Source organism: Candoia aspera, chromosome 6, assembly GCF_035149785.1.
Source record: "Candoia aspera isolate rCanAsp1 chromosome 6, rCanAsp1.hap2, whole genome shotgun sequence".
Lineage (NCBI taxonomy): Eukaryota > Metazoa > Chordata > Lepidosauria > Squamata > Boidae > Candoia > Candoia aspera.
In genome coordinates, this window is record NC_086158.1 from 6657059 (window position 1) to 6672709 (window position 15651).

The following is a 15651-nucleotide window of genomic DNA, read 5'->3' on the forward strand; positions in this document are numbered from 1 at the left end:
AGGGCACCAGGTTAAAGAAAGCTGCATTATACCCCAAGGCTTGTAATGTCCACATGCCCCTACATCTCTTGAGAATTACATGAGAGTTGGTTGCATGTTAGTTTCCTAGGGTGGCTAACTGAAATGTGGGGAAAGTTGCCTGCATTTAACTTTCTAGCCTTGCCAACTTCTGTTAAACTTAATTTGTAGTTTTCTGGTCCTGTGTTTTGTGGGGCGTTGAGCGGGGGAGTGGCAAATAATCCTGTTTGTAGGATAGATACGTTTGCATTATGCGTTTTCACCATATTCTGTAATCCGGTTTATTTCACAGAATTCAGTCCATTTGGGAAAGGGAGCTTATGCACATATATCAATGCAGCCCAGGGTAGAGAGTCAGCAGATAGAAGCCACAGGTTTTTCCTCTAATTTTTCCTCTCCCCTTTTCTTTCCCTCCCTCCTGTTCATGACTACAGCAACAGATGTTTGTAGTAGGGCCGGTCTTAGAAGTGGAGATCAAGGTGCAACCTGCCCTCTTTCCTTTAGCTTTCAAAAGCACCTCTTTGGATAGAGGTCCCATTTCCTTTCTCTCTGAAGACTTGGGCAGAGTGTAGCCCTTTACAGGAATGGCCTCGATTCAAGTCTTTCTTTGCATCCTTCTCAGCTCTAAAAAAGCTTTCTTTAAAGAGCAAGTTGAAGCTTGGTTTGCCCTGAGTTCACCAAAGCTGCCAGCAATGGCTGTTCTTGTGTTTTGACCCTGGGCAGATTCCTGCCACACTCAGTCTATGGTGGGGCTAGTGTAGGGGAAGCAGCTGGGATTTCTCAGGCCTGGCCTTGCTAACTAAGCACGTCCCTCTCTCCTTTCTCTCTCGAAGCATTTCTACCAGAGCAGGGCCCAGCCTCCGACCAGTGCTTCCCGGGTGCAGAGTAACACGTTGGCTCGGCCTGGCCCACCCACTCATGTTTATCCAGCTGCTTCCCAGGTCATGATGATCCCTTCACAGATCTCCTATCCTGCTTCGCAAGGTGCCTACTACATCCCTGGACAGGTGAGGGTTAGATTGGGGCTGCGGCCTTCTTTATTGTGCAGTGGTGGAGAGCTTCCAGTGCTTTCCCAGCAATCTGTGTCTCCTGTAACCCATGTGTAGCTCGCCTTCCCATGGGGTTGGTGTAATACGGTGCGGCAAGTTTCTGGTCTGCCCTCCCGTGTACCTGTTATCAGATAGCATCCCGACCATGGCTCCAGCTGCCCGTAACACTACGGTCTTCGTTGTCGGTTGTCTGGGGATAGCTGTGTTTGGTAAAACAAACACACCCCAGTAAATTGTCACACTGTTTATGTATGCAAATGCTTTCAGCAAATGGGGCCGTCAGAAATGTGGTGCTGACCTCTGTCAGAAGCAGCAGAGAAGCATCTGGGATGAGGAGGCAACAGCAGAGATTGGGCTTACCTGATGTGACTCAACTCCTATTTACTGAGCTGCTTGTACAACCCAGCTTGTGGGCTGATTATTTTATTTCATGGGACTTAACAGCTCTCGCTGTGAGTCAGTAGCAGGGGATAGCTCCTATGACCTTTCTTTCCTTGCCTGTCCCAAACCAGTTGGAGCAAAATAAGTATTTTGCACCACTTCAGGAAATGAGCTTGGCTTGATTTCCGTAACTTGTCCAGGACTGAGGAATGACCGCGAAGGAAGCCTTGTGTGAGCTCTTGCAAACGTGCTGTCTAATCTAAATAGTTCACATGTGAAAGTGTTTCTGATTGCTACTGAAGATCAAGATGTAACATGGGGTCTCTTAAATTTCTGTCCCAGGTTATTCAGTTGGGGCCGGTTCCTCTAGTTCAGTCACTTAATAAATATGAGTGACATCTTGACCAGCTTAAAAAAAAAGTTCTGATGTTTTTATAATACAGCTTTGGCAGATGGCAAGCATGATTTTCAAAAAAGTAGGTCTGCTGTGTAAAAGGAAATAACCCACAGGCGATGCCTTGTGCAACTCATGGGTTCATCGCTTAAAAACATACTGTGTGGGTTTCGGACTGTTGTGTATTGATAATACATGTACTTTAATCCATGTGAGATTTTAATGTGATTGAAATCCTGCTGTGCTATATCAGTTCCATCTTGAGCCTCTTCCCCTGGATGGTCATCCAGTTTCCTCCCCTACTATTCTTTGCCTCTTCCAGTATCTAATTTAGGCCACATTGTCAAATAGCTGTGAGGGGCCCCACCCTAAGTATCGCAAGAGGTGTGTCTAGCAGGTCAAATTTTATGCTGTCAGAGATGCAAAGGAGAACCTCAGATTGCCTTGTGAGATTTGTATCACAAGCATGAGCACCATCTAAGCCTCTCCTTTCAGAGAAAAACGATTGCAGAATGAAGCTTAAATCATAGATTCATTGCCTTTTGTCATCGAGGGCTCCATGTGCTGCAAAATGAGCAGAGTGGAATAGACTCATCTTCATGACAGCCCTTTGTATTGAAGGTGTTGATTGCTTGTGCAAATGGTACTTGTGAGCCAATGGTTGCTTTTAAATTGCTGAGAGGAAATCGGTGGCGAGTGGTGCTCACTGAGACTTGTGGAGCAGAGGCTAGTCACCATAAAGGGAGCCAGGCTAGATCTGAGGAGGGGAAAGAAATTAGCGGGGAGGCAAACACCCTCTCAGCAAACAGTATTGGAAAGCGTTGGTGCCTGCCACTATCAGTGAATTCAGTGGATGGACACCTTTGGGAATACCAGACGAGGAGTGAGTACGTGAATTGGCTCTGCATGGCTCAAAAACAGCTAAGGTTGGGAGAAGCATTTCTTCAGCTAGTAAGGAGCTGCACCATCTCTCTGGAGGTTTTACTCAATCTTTGCCGCAGCTTGAGGGACCCTCCCACCACAAAACCTCTAGTAGGATCAGCAGTCAAAGTATAGTCTCTGTTTAGTTCTTCTGTGCTGCTGGATCTAATGGGCATCCCTGGGCCACCTCGAACTTCAGTGGTGCCTGCTTCATCATCTTCTGAATACAGTTTTGGGGGTTCACCTGCTCTGTTTCTCCTCTTTTTCTTTCTGACCTAGGGCCGCAACACGTACGTTGTTCCAACCCAGCAGTATCCTGTCCAGCCTGGTGCCCCCAGCTTTTACCCCGGAGCCAGCGCCACAGAATTTGGCACCTTTGGTAAGTGCATGAATGCATGCCTGCATACACTGCTTGTATTCGCCCTAAGATGACCAGCCTTTCCAGTGGGAGTTCAAGGTATACGGACATACACCTGGGATCAGAGGCAGAATTGAGAAATTTTGATGAAACATCGAGTGGAAGCTTGTGGAATTAGCTGCCCCATGAATGTTGATGGCTTTCATTCTGTTTCTGCCTGTCCTCACTTTGCAGCTCCATCTCACGTTGTTTTAGGCTGAGTCACCTTTGCACTTTACCCTTGAATAGTGGCTTTGCTCTGATAAGGTATGAGTGTTGATTTATTTTGTTCTCAGTTAAACAATTAAGGATAATACTTGGAAAGACATACAGAGACCATGGCCAGGAAAGCCTGGAGTGGGGAGAGGAAAATTTGCTGGTAGGAGAGAAGATTGTTTTGATTGAGCCCTTAAAGAGAAAATAAAGTTGAGGTTCAATTATGAAGAGCCTGCAGGGAAGGAATTCTGGATTTCCACCACATCAAGCCTAATATTCTGATTGGAATAAAAAAGAACAACCAAAAATGGCCTTAAGTTGAATTTGATTCCTGGATACTGCACCACGCACTGTGGAAATGGTTACCTTCTGCCTTTTTCCAGAGTGACTTTTTTCAGCTTTCCATTCTAGCCAATCATCCTGTAATTCCCAGGCTGTCCTCCATCCAAATACTAGTCAGAGATACCCTTCAAGGATCAGCCAAGATTGCCTTGGTACTACCGCCCAATGAGACTCTGATTGGAATATGTATTGAAACTGTTGTAAGATTTATTTGGAGTCCGATTCAAAACAGCCTCCATTTCAGTAATGCTTTCCATGTGTCTACGTACCTTTTCCCCCAACGGTTCTCTCCTGTTTTATTCCATTCCATGCTTTGTCTTACTCTCCCTGGAAGAGCCAGGAGTGTGTTGTCACTTCAGATGATGTTGAGCAGTAGCTGTTTCAGAAGAGACCAGGCAAATCTCACTTCAATCACTTTTTGTTAGAAATTGTAGCAACTATAGCTTTTCCGTGGTTTAATTTAGCGCTCTGGTTTCCCCAAAGACTAGAAATGTGCTCCTTTAACTCCGAAAGGGAAAATGTTCAAAAGATCCTGCAGGATTTCTAGCAATTTGTTGACCAGGCATGTTTCTCGAGAGTTGTGGTAATTATTTTCAAGTATAGATTAAGAGAGGAGAAGACAACAGTAAGGAAAGCTGGAGTGGTACAAAGGTACTCAGTAAATGTAATTGCAAAGAAGTAAGATTTCATTCCATTTTCTGGAGGGATGGAAATTGTAGGCTGTGAGAGAAGCGTTCTGGGGGAAAGATGGAAATATACAGCTGTTCCAAGCGGGACACATGCTGAGTTTGAACTCTACCTTTGGGAATATTGGGAATGCAAAATAAGCTCTTGCTTCCTTAATTTTCATTCTAGGATGACAAAAATAGGGAGAGTGGTGGTGCATGCTAACCGTACCTACTACTCAGCCTCCAATAGAATTGGTCAAGGGGATGATTTTTTAAAATTTAAATTTGCATAGCAAACAATGGAAGGAGTAACTAAGCAGAAAGAACCATGCCTTTTGCTATCCTGTCCCTGTTTTTTCCTAAATGAGGAAGTTTCTTTTCCTCAAGGAACAGAAGTTGTACTAGCAGGAAGGAGAGAGGTTGGAAGGGAAGCGGAAAGTGCTAGCAACTAGGGAACATAAAGGGCGGTTTAGAGTTTGCTGAGCTGGCAAATGTGTGATCCTGTGCTGTACTGATCAAACTGTAGGTGAGTCATTGGACTGAACGCCCATCATGGAAATGTGGGATGTCAGATTACCTGCATCATGGAAAACTGGCTTCCAAGCTAGCCTTGCTTCTGACACATTAGTAGTTCTGATATCTTAGGATTTTCAGTTGCTTCACTTAGGAGCTGTGCTGTCTGTGGAAAATTCTTTTGAATCCTTGCCCACAGCCTGACCATATGACAAAACAGTGGCTAGGCTAAGGAGTGTGTAGAGAGGTCTTGCCCTCAGACATCTCAACCACCTTCATGTGCCTTCACAGTGGTGCACTCTAGACCTGCATGGGACACTGTCTTCTGTCAAGTCCAACCCGTTGACCTGGGTCTGACCCAGGTGCTCATCATGGACTGGTAGAAATTCTCCAAGGTTTCAGGCAGGATTTTGCTAGCACTAGCCAGATGGGTTGGGAATTATGCCTGGATTCCTCTGCAGGCAAAGCAGAACTGTGCACCCTCCCCAAGCTGGCCTCTACAAGATAGAGCACACAGCATACATCAAAGTAAACATACAGATCTTGTGGAATGGCAGAACCCGAAAAAGCTCTGAGCTACGGTAAGCTAATTTGGTTTGTCCAGTTGCACCATCAGTTCTGCTTTTTTTGTTCAGTACTACCTCTGCTATAAAACCTAAAGGTTTCTTTAATTAGTTGGGCAACCTCTTTTCTTCTGCTTCCCCGTCCACCCATCCACAGTTTGTTCCAGAGCCTTCCTGGACCAGCAGTTCCTTTAGGGATTGTTAGAACATTAAAAGATAAAGATTCCTGGGAAGTTCCCAATGGTGGTATCTGAGGCTCATACCTTGGCACCTTTGATATTGCAAAAGGTATCTTTTAGGGCGTTTTTGAAGCCTGACAAATCTTGGAATTTTGGTAGAATTGTACTGATGGTCAAATCTCTCATGGAGACATTTTGCAAGAGATCACAGGGAAACAAATGAAAATTCAGCACAACTTCCTTCAACTTGTGTTCTTGCTTAGTACTTGGTTTATATATTTCTAGCCCTTTTTTTCAGTCCCCTTCCCAAATGAGTAATTCTTTCCTGGCTCACATGTGTTCAGAAAAGCAGAAAACTCTGTACTCATCTCCAGGGGCCTCCTTTCCCCTTCTCTTTCTTTCTAATGGGACTTGTTTAATGTTTAACTGGCCTACCAGAGGCTGGGCAGACTTTAGCCCATGCTTGCTTGTCTGAGTTACAGCAGCAGGGAAACCAAAGGTGGGATTGTGGGCAACTCCTGATCCAGTCACACCTTTAATCTCTTTTAGGCGCTGTTTGAGGGTCAGTGAACATACATGCATTCACGGAACAGGAACTGGCATATTCAGAATGGTTGCTCTTGGGATTCACGCTTTTCCTCACCTGTCCTGGACCTGACATTTCTCCAACACTCTTTGGTTCCTGAGTTGTTTGCAATTTGGATTCTTCTTCCCACATGATGCTCACATGCTCACTGACAGCTATTCCTATATTTAGCCTGGACCTGTCCCAGCAGCTCCTGTAGGCTCAGAAATGTGAGCTGAGGCCCCTATCCCATCCACATTTCTGTGTGTCACTGTTTCTTTACTAGCGCGACAGTGGGAAAATGCGTCTGCTTGTACCCCTTACCAAAAGGTAGGTATGTTTGGCCCTTTGGTGGAAGGCTCTATGGCCAGCAAGGGGGCTGAGTCTGGCCCTTGACTTGGGCCTCCTGGCCCTTGAGTTACAAGGGTTTCTAGTGGTGGGGTCTTTTGAAACGAGAGTGGCAGGTTTGGAATCCTGAAATGATTCCTATGTCTCTTTCAAGATTGGCAGAGCAAGATGGTTGGGATGGCATTCCCTGTTTTTCCCTGCACAGGACTGAATTGGCAGGAGAAGGTGAACTGGATCTTTCTCACCTCCATGCAGCTCCTTAAAGGACTGGTGCAGGCTGGACAAAGCTCCTTTCCCATGATGGCAGCTGAGGGGTCCTGATGGCCGTCGGAGCTGCTGCAGCATCGGAGATGGCTGTCATCAGTGTGTTGAACTGCGCTCGCTCCCCACCCATAAAGTTTATTAGGCCAGATGACTCAGCATAGCCGGTGTGCTGCCTCCATGTGCTCAAAACAGGCTAGACCAGTCAGTGCAGCAGCTTGGAGGAGTTTCCCCCACCCCTAGTCTCTTTTTCCAAGGACTGAGATAGTCAGAAGGATGCAGTCTGGCTGGGAGAGTCTTGCTGAGGGATTTCTGTAGCACATAGAGCATTGGGTGGCAAATTTCTGAACACAAGGGAGATGCCCAGAAAGCTGCTGCTTGCTTTTCATGCAGTGTGTCTTCTTTAAAATAATGCTCATGTCCCTACCTTCCAGTTTGAAATCAAAGAGTGGCTTATGTTGGAATTCCTAAAGATCCAGGTATTAACCATCTTTACTGTAGCCATGGTTATAAGGCAGTATAAAAATGATACTCCCTTTCCTGGCATTGCTGTTCTCTTTCCAGGCTTTATTTTCGAAAAGGTGGATGGTTGTATGAGGTTCAGTGGGCAGCCCTTGCTATAGAAGAGTGCATAGAAAAGGCGGCAAATGGAATAGGCAGCCAGGTGCCTTTTACCTGTTTTGAACTTCACCAGCTCTAGTCTGCAGGGCTGGTGACAAGGAATCTTGGGAGTTGTAGGCCAAAACATTGGAAGTCCTCAAGATGCCTACCACTGATAAAGGCAACACTAAGCAGATGTACCACTGAGGATTTAGGCGCTTCTCTACCCTGTATTCTAGGGCCGCAGGATCATCTAATGCCTTGGTTGGGAAGCTAGGTGTCCCTTCATCTCACCTTTCTCATTTCATGGCCTCTTCATCATTGTGATAAAGCTCTGATCAAAGCATCATCTGGTTTTGTGGTAGTCTCCATTGCCAAGAGGACAGTTGCTACATCTGATTTGAGGTCTTTTTGTGTGTCCCCCTCTGTTCACACCCATTCCAGAAGTCAGCCAGGCTGAAATGTTGGCTTCTATTGTTTTCCTCGTTTACAGGTGAGATATGTGATAGAACAGCTATGGAAAGCACACACAAATCTTTCTTCTTCCCTAAAGCCTGATTCCCTAAAGCCTGATGGGCTTCATCTCCCATGCCTGGAAGGAACTTGGCTGAGGTGTGGTTCCATATTAGCTCCCCTTGATGCTTTTCAGGATACATTAGGGCTGGATGGACCAGAGTATGAATTGTGCTTTTGCCAAGGGTGTCACTTTGTGAGTAAGTTGAGAGCAGCAGAAGAAAGTACATGTTAAAAAAATGTGTAACGAATGGATGGAATTTTCAGCCACAAGGTGTGAGAACCAGTGGCTGGAAGGGTGTTTAGCTGAAATTGGTGGAGGATTGATTCTGTCAGCAGTTTCTAGTGGTAGTCATTACATGGTTTTTCAGATTAGAATCAAGATGTCACCAGATTTAATTTATTTATTTCTTATTCAAATTTAATGACCGCCCACCTCCCCCAAATGCCAGCTAGTGGGGAGCAAGCGTGGAGGAAAGCGAATATCTGTAGCTCAGGGTTGAACTGTGGAGTCCCGGGTGCTCTCCGAGCCTTGCTGTTTTCTTGCAGACGTTTCATTGCCAGACTAGGCAATATCCCCAGTGCGAAGAGGGAGTGGGCCTTGCTCCCAGTTTATATACTGTACAGTGGCTTGCCCTGCTTGTGTTGCTGGGGGTGCTGTTCTCTCCTTGGTGGTTCCTTGATTAGGCTGTGAAGATGTTGCCTAGTCTGGCAATGAAATGTCTGCAAGAAAACAACAAGGCTCAGAGACCACCCAGGACTCCACAGTGGAGGAAAGCTGTAACATTCATGTTGTATATGTGATCTCCCTAGAGGTTCCTGGGTGGTTCCTGTGAATGAGTTGGATCTTTAGTCTGAAAAGCAGAACTTTGCTTGTATGCTTATGTGCAGATTGATGGCTGTGCAACTTTTAATAAGCTAATGCAGGGGAAGACTTGGTGATTTCCAAGACCTGCTCTTCCAGACTTAAAGTCTTTCAAGATATCATATGGCTCTTGAACCATACAACCATGGCAAGGCTAGATATGTTGCTTGATCACAGTGCCCATCATTCCCAGCCAACATGGCCAGTGGATGAGAATGTGAGCTGCAATCCAAATTTCTGAAGGCACCGAGGAAAGTTTCTGAAAAAGTTAATATTCTTGCATAGTTGGGCACGTATACATTTTCAGAGCTTATTCTTTTGTTCTAGTTCTGCCAGTTTTCTCTTGTAGGGCGTCAGATTTGAAACTCATTTGCCCGAGAAGAGTACTGGGGTGAATGCAATAGGCCTGGAAAGAAAATGACCACCACACTTGGAAAATGGCTGGCGGCATTGAACTACTGCTGATTTCTGTATTGGTTTTCCTACTTCTTTTGCTTTGGGTCCAGAAAAGAAATTGGGTCCGCTCTGCTTATTTGGCTGGTTTGAAAAAGAAGTGGGTGCAGAGCTGAGTAGGTGGCCCAGCACCTTCTGTGGCACATCCTTCCAGATGATAGCCATGGTGCGCTTCATTCTTCCTCCATGTCTCCAGATGAGCTTGCAAATTGAACTACCACCCAGCTTTGCTGTCAAACATACTTTGACCTGAGTTGGGAGAGGATGTGGCTGCTTCAAATGAGGGATTGCCCTGGGTGAGGAAGTGGGGTGGCTTAGGGATGCTCAGTGCTGAGAGAGAAGAATGCTGAGACATTCTTTGTTTTGACTTGTTGGGTCAGGTTTTTGACATTCCTGGCTAATGCCAGAGACAATCATGTTCCCCCGCCTCAGCTAGGAGCTTCTATAATTTATAAGCCAGGATCGTTGGAGGAAGGATTGGGTGGTGTGTATGTGTGCAGGGCCGGAGCTGTCAGCCTTTCCAGGAATAATCACACAATTTTTCACGATGCTAGAGATGTGCCGCTCCCCGCTTTTGTTTCAAAATAGCTGAAAAGCAGTTGTGTCCGTCCTTCTCATCCCAACGTCGCGCATGATTTGGGCATGCTTGCCCTGCCCAAGATCTTGTGAGATTTGGCAATCTTGAGAGATTTTAGCTACTGAAAAAGAAAGTAATTTTTGTGAGTCTCAGAGATGACATTCCTTCTCTTGTATGGGAGGCTGAGCAGTGGTTTGCGTTACACTAGCTAAGAGGTAACTTTGTACTTTGCCATTGTCTTTAGCAACGCTACAGCAGTGTTTCTCAACCTTGGCCACTTTAAGACGTGTGGACTTCAACTCCCAGAATTCCCTAGCCAGCATGGCTGGCTAGGGAATTCTGGGAGTTGAACTCCACACGTCTTAAAGTGGCCAAGGTTGAAAAATGCTGTGCCAGAGACTCTCAAAACCCAGCCTGCCTATATGATTTGTCCCCTTAGGGTCTTGGGACTGCAATAACTTAATTTCCTCTTTTCTCCCTCAGCTGGTGCATATTATCCTGCGCAGAATGTGCAACAGTTCCCAACTTCCCAAGTCATGATGAATCCACAACCACCGATCCCACCAAAGCGAGAGCGCAAGACAGTAAGAAAGGAGGGGGTGGCAGCTGGGTGGGACTGTAACATGTCCATTGCTTAAACCTTGGTTGGTTGATCCATCTTACATTCCCCACCTTTATTTTACTTTGCTTCTTCTTGTTTGTTGTTTTACTTACCTGATTTATACCCTGCTTTTAAAACCAGCACTGTATTGAAAGTTTAAAATACTGATTCAGGCTGACAATAAAATAAATACCAAAATGGGTAAAATGAACTGAGAAGGCCTCAGGCCTCCAGGTTGCCAAGATCCTAGAAATGTCAGGCTGTTGTTTCAAATTCAGGTGTCTTGATATCTGTTATCAAATATATCTATATTGGTGTACTTAGATTCTAGCGAAAGTGACTCAAAGCTTTAAAACGAGAGTGGCATAAGATTATTAGTACTAAGGTTTATATCCTACCTTTCTTAGCTCAAGGTGGTTTAATTGAGAATCTGCCTTAATTTTCATACAACCATCCAGTAAGTTAGGCTGGGCTGGGAGCATGTGATGACTTCAGAGGTATCCAGGCAGATCCAGGTGCTATGCAATTATATACCCCAAAGCCTAGCAAGAAATCTATTGAAGTCCATGGTTCCTGTTGTGAAGGAAATGTGCAGAATTGACATCTTCATTTCTAAGTGAGCCACAGCCTGGAGTTCTGAATAGCTTTTGTAAAAAATATTGATACTGATCCCAGGACCAATGCAACGTGAAATACATGCAGCTGTTTCTATTTAGCGGAGTTTGATGCTGAGTTGGACTCCCTAAAAACAAAGTACTGAAAGAATTGTGGCTCAATGGCAAACACACACGTTGCATATGAGAAGATCCTGGCACTTCCAGTTCAAAACATTTCAGCTAATTGCCCCTCAACAAAACTTAAGCTGGCACCTTATCGCAGCGTTTCTCAACCTCGGCAACTTTAAGATGTGTGGACCAGCTCCCAGAATCCCCTGGCCAGAATTCTGGAAGTTAAAGTCTGCACATCAAACGTTGCTGAGGTTGAGAAACACCACCTTATAGCATCACTGCTGGCTGGAATGAGTTGCATCAGATCAGAGAGAACATACTGATAGTGTCGTAATGGACTGGGTAATTGCAGGCCAACTGAAGCTCAGTCCAGACAGAAGGGGATGGTTGTGCTAGTGGATGGTTTATTGGTTGGGTGAACGAGTTCTGGAAGGATCAGGTTAACAGCTTGGGTCTGGGAGGCCTGAAGTAAACAGTCGAAGACCAGATGAGACTGTTAGCAAAACCCTCTGCAAGCACTCTCAGCATCCAAGGCTGAGAAACAAGCAGCAAGAATGCCATTACTGTGTAAGGGAAGAAGAAAGAGACCCAGGATTTAAATCCAGGAGCTCTTACAGTTAAATATGGCTAGTTTCCCGTATTCTGCAGTAGCTGATCTTTGTGGCTGTACAACATGCCCTTGCATCTGCAAGAAAAGCAACCAGCATTTAAATGCATTGTGCTTTCAGGACCTACATAGGTAACCCGCTTCCCTCTCTTCTGTGCAATGGTAATAAACAAGAATTTAAGTAGGAAGTTTATTACTGTGAACTCTCACTTTCACCAGTCCTCAGTATAAGACACTTTGAATGCCACGTGTACCAAATTGGTGTAGCAATTTTACGTCATTTGTATAAAGGCATCATTACGTGAATCGGATCGTTTGCATGATGTCACACAAATGATCTAAATTGACGCAAATTATGTCATTTGTGCCACGTGCATAATGATCTCACTGCTGCAGGGTTGTCATTCTGATTTAATGGACGGTTGGAAATAATGGTCACCCTCTTGCCCCACTTGGTCCCTTATATTAAACTTTCATTTATAGTTCTTTCCAGGTATGTTGAAAACCTAATATTCCCCAGAGTGTTTCATTCCTTCTCTGGCTCCCACCTGTCCAGCTTTTCCAGGGTGGCCCAGCAGACTTCAGTCCTCTGAATGAAACTGTTGGGCATCCCCCAAAACAGTTTGGCATACTCTAGATGTATGGAACTGTATGTAGAAGGCCAGGCTTTGTGAATCCTGGTTCTTTCCCTTGGGGCCTAATCTAGTGCTTTAAGAAGGTGCTTTTCCTAATCTCGTGCAACAGGTACAGTGGGGTCTGCTCCCAGCTATATAGGAAAAGTTTTGCCTGGTAGGAAGCAGCTGTTCCTCGTCTTTGGAAGATTCCAGACACGGATTTAGCAGGAGAAACAGGCCCCGCCCTGTGTGTGTTTGTGTACATGCTATTGGTGGGGAATGTGGCAGGATGGTCAGAGTCCAGCAAGAGTCCAGAATGTGGCACAGTACAGAACTGAACATTAGTGGGAGCAGGCTGGAACTTTTCATAGAGGAAGGCTGTTTGAATGCCGGCCTACTTCTCTTTAAGGCCTGAATCCTGCAATATTTCTGCAGATGTTGCTCCCATGCCACGGGATTTAGGTCCCTCTTGTCTTGGAGAAGAAGAATCAGGTGAGATAAGTAAATAGTTGGTATTTTTCTTTGCAGAGGAAAAGGCCTGGCCCAGCCCCCATTGGGGGGACCACTTCCCGTATGTTCTCCCCTTTCCTTTTCCCCTCTTCTGCTTTAAGCTTGAGTAGAAGGGCCCAGAGACAGAGTCTTCTTGGTAGCAGTGCCCCCCACAAAAGTCTTGCTCCCCAGTCTTAGGGAGGCTGTATTTATATTTCCTCTGCTAAAAGAATGTTAAAAACCATTTTCATAGTATTTGAAAATTACTACTGTTGCAACCTTTTGCGTGCTTGTTCTAGCACTGGTTTTAGGCTGTTTTTCTTCTCGTGTCCTGCTCACAACTGTAGTGAGTTTTGCGCGTGTCTTATTCCTCTTTTGAAGCCTGATTTGTTTTAAAGGTGCATTCATAAGACCTCTGCAGTTAAGAAATGAGATAGAAACTTCAGTAAATACAGTCTTCTTTGAAATGAGCTCAACTCAAAGTAGAGCTGCCATAAATGAAGTGCTACTAGGGAGTTTTGGACCATTTTGAACTGATAACATACCAATCACAATATTTTAGAGTATCCCTTACTGTTCAGATGATAACATTTTCCAGGAGTAAGATCTCATAGAATAATTGTGCTGGGAAGCACAGATAACATACTCCTGAAATACGGTTTTTTTCTTGGTTCAGGGGTTAAAATCTGGTTCTCATCCTGTGTAAGGTACAGCATTATGTGGAGGTGGATATGTCAATTGGGAATTTTCAGAAGGACACTGTCCATAGATACTACTGGGCTTTGGAGAGAGCTAGGGGTTGAGATCAAACCATATGTTTCATTCACCTCTGAATGCTTTATAGCTGGTAAAACCATGTGATATAAATGTGAGATTTGTAAACAAGGGATGCTACTAAAAGAGCAGATTTCTTTCCAATGTGCAGAGAAGACTTCTTTTCCGTGTTGGGAAACACAGAATTAAGCAGCACCTTTTATTTAAACCTACTCCTTTAGAACAGGGGTTCTTAAACCATGGGCTGGAACTCCCCGGGGGTTAAATCTTTTTCTTTTTAAAACAATTGCTCAGGCTTGCACAGAGACAGTGAGAGCGCTGTCAAAACTCTCAGGGCTTTGCTCTTCCTTTTAGCTTTTGCAAGCCTGCAATTGGTACTTGATGGAGTGCAAAGTTTAAGAACACCTGGGATATGTAGATTTAAAATTTAATAATTCAAAGTAGCATGTTTATTTCTTGTCCAAACCTAATATCAGTTAAATTTTGCTTTTTTGAGGGGGTAGGTCTGCAGACAAATTCATTTATTATTTTAGGGGATTGCAGCACTGCAAAGTTTGAGAACCATTGCTTTAGATCAGTGTTTCTCAACCTTGGCAACTTTAAGATGGGTGGACCTCAACTCCCAGAATTCCCCAGCCAGCATGCTGCCATCTTAAAGTTGCCAAGGTTAAGAAACACTGTTTTAGACTAAGAAAACTGGTTATAGCATTCCATTCCAATCATTACCCTCCAGAAGATTGGATTGGTCATGTAAATTATAGCTGTAGCCCACTGGGTTGACTGACTGTATTGCCATACTGATGAAACCAAGCCCTCTGCGTTGAGTGCCTGCAAAAGCATAGTCATAGGGCCAAGAGGGGGTCATTTACACTGCTGTAAAATCCAGTTTAGAAGCCAATTAAAACTGCTGAGAACTCCAGTAACTACTTGTGCAAAGCGAATGGGCACAAGCAGCGCATCCTCTGGGAATCACGGCTGCATCAGGAAGGATTTGGAAATGCCTAACTCTGGGGACAGTAGCAGCTATGGGTCTTGTGCATCTGTTCCTGTGGCAGTGCGCTCATCACAAAAGTCACTTCTCTGGGGTACATGACAAATGCCTCAGTTCTACAACCTCGTATGAGCAACTACTCTTTGGAGCAGCTTCTTTCAAATTGACCCTGGGCAGCCCAATGCTTTCCCCAAAGACTCTCCATTCATTAGGAAGCTGAGTAAATGGCTGGCAAATTCTGCTGCAAGATAGCTTGTGAAGCACCACCTGGCTTTGTGTAAAAGAGGAGAGTGGGTGTGTCCCTGGCCACACATGCTAAGTTCTCCTAACTTGTTTTCTGTCCCACATTCCCCCCAGTTTTCCGCACAACAACCCTATGTGGCAGGCTGGGCTCAGAGAGAGTGACTGGCTCGGAGTCACGCAGCGATTGCATGCGCAGAGCTAGACACATGGGCTGTTGCTTCCTCTGGTTTTAGTTTCACCCCCTAATGGTTTGCGTTGAGAGTCTTTAGGGCTGCCGTAGATTCATGATATAGCTGTTACAATTTGCTTTTAACACTAAAATCCAATTTAAACAGTTTATAGTGCATTGTATTCAGTTGGCAGAGGCCAAGCTATTTTCAGCCCCCCACTCCCAAATTTGCTGCTGGCGAAAAATGGGAAACCTTTTTTCCCCTTCTTGTTCTGGGGAAAGCGAAGGTTCCAAGCCCCATCTGAAAATCTTGGAGTCGCGTAGGGCTTACACCCCTGTATTGCAACTCTCAAATTCTGAAACTCTTCCCGTCATTTCTTCAACACTGGCTCATTATGCTGAATTGCTCTGGGAAGCCTCTTAATTTATATTCACTTCACCATTTATGTGGTGGTGCTGTTTCTGTAGTCAAAAGACCCACGACTCTGTGCTTAGCTGGTCACTTTTTGAGCCAACTCTTAAGTTGGTTGGACAAGAAAAGAGGGACTTTAGGATAGGTTGTGAAACTCTTTGAGATGTAGAGAGAGCCACTAGGTTAGACGGCTTCATAAA

The 15651-nt window shown here is 44.9% G+C and overlaps 1 protein-coding gene across 7 annotated transcripts in view; it reads left to right on the top strand.

The window, feature by feature from the left end:
• The window catches only part of EIF4G1 (eukaryotic translation initiation factor 4 gamma 1), a 91766-nt gene that overhangs the window by 27451 nt on the left and 48664 nt on the right, over positions 1-15651 (top strand). For 6 of the 7 annotated variants that reach the window (XM_063306351.1, XM_063306350.1, XM_063306354.1 and 3 more), the window contains 3 exons: positions 852-1025; positions 3043-3142; positions 10307-10407. In XM_063306351.1, the coding sequence (XP_063162421.1) occupies positions 852-1025; positions 3043-3142; positions 10307-10407 (375 nt within the window). The remainder of the gene's footprint in view (positions 1-851; positions 1026-3042; positions 3143-10306; positions 10408-15651) is intronic. The other variant, XM_063306356.1, reaches the window with a different exon arrangement.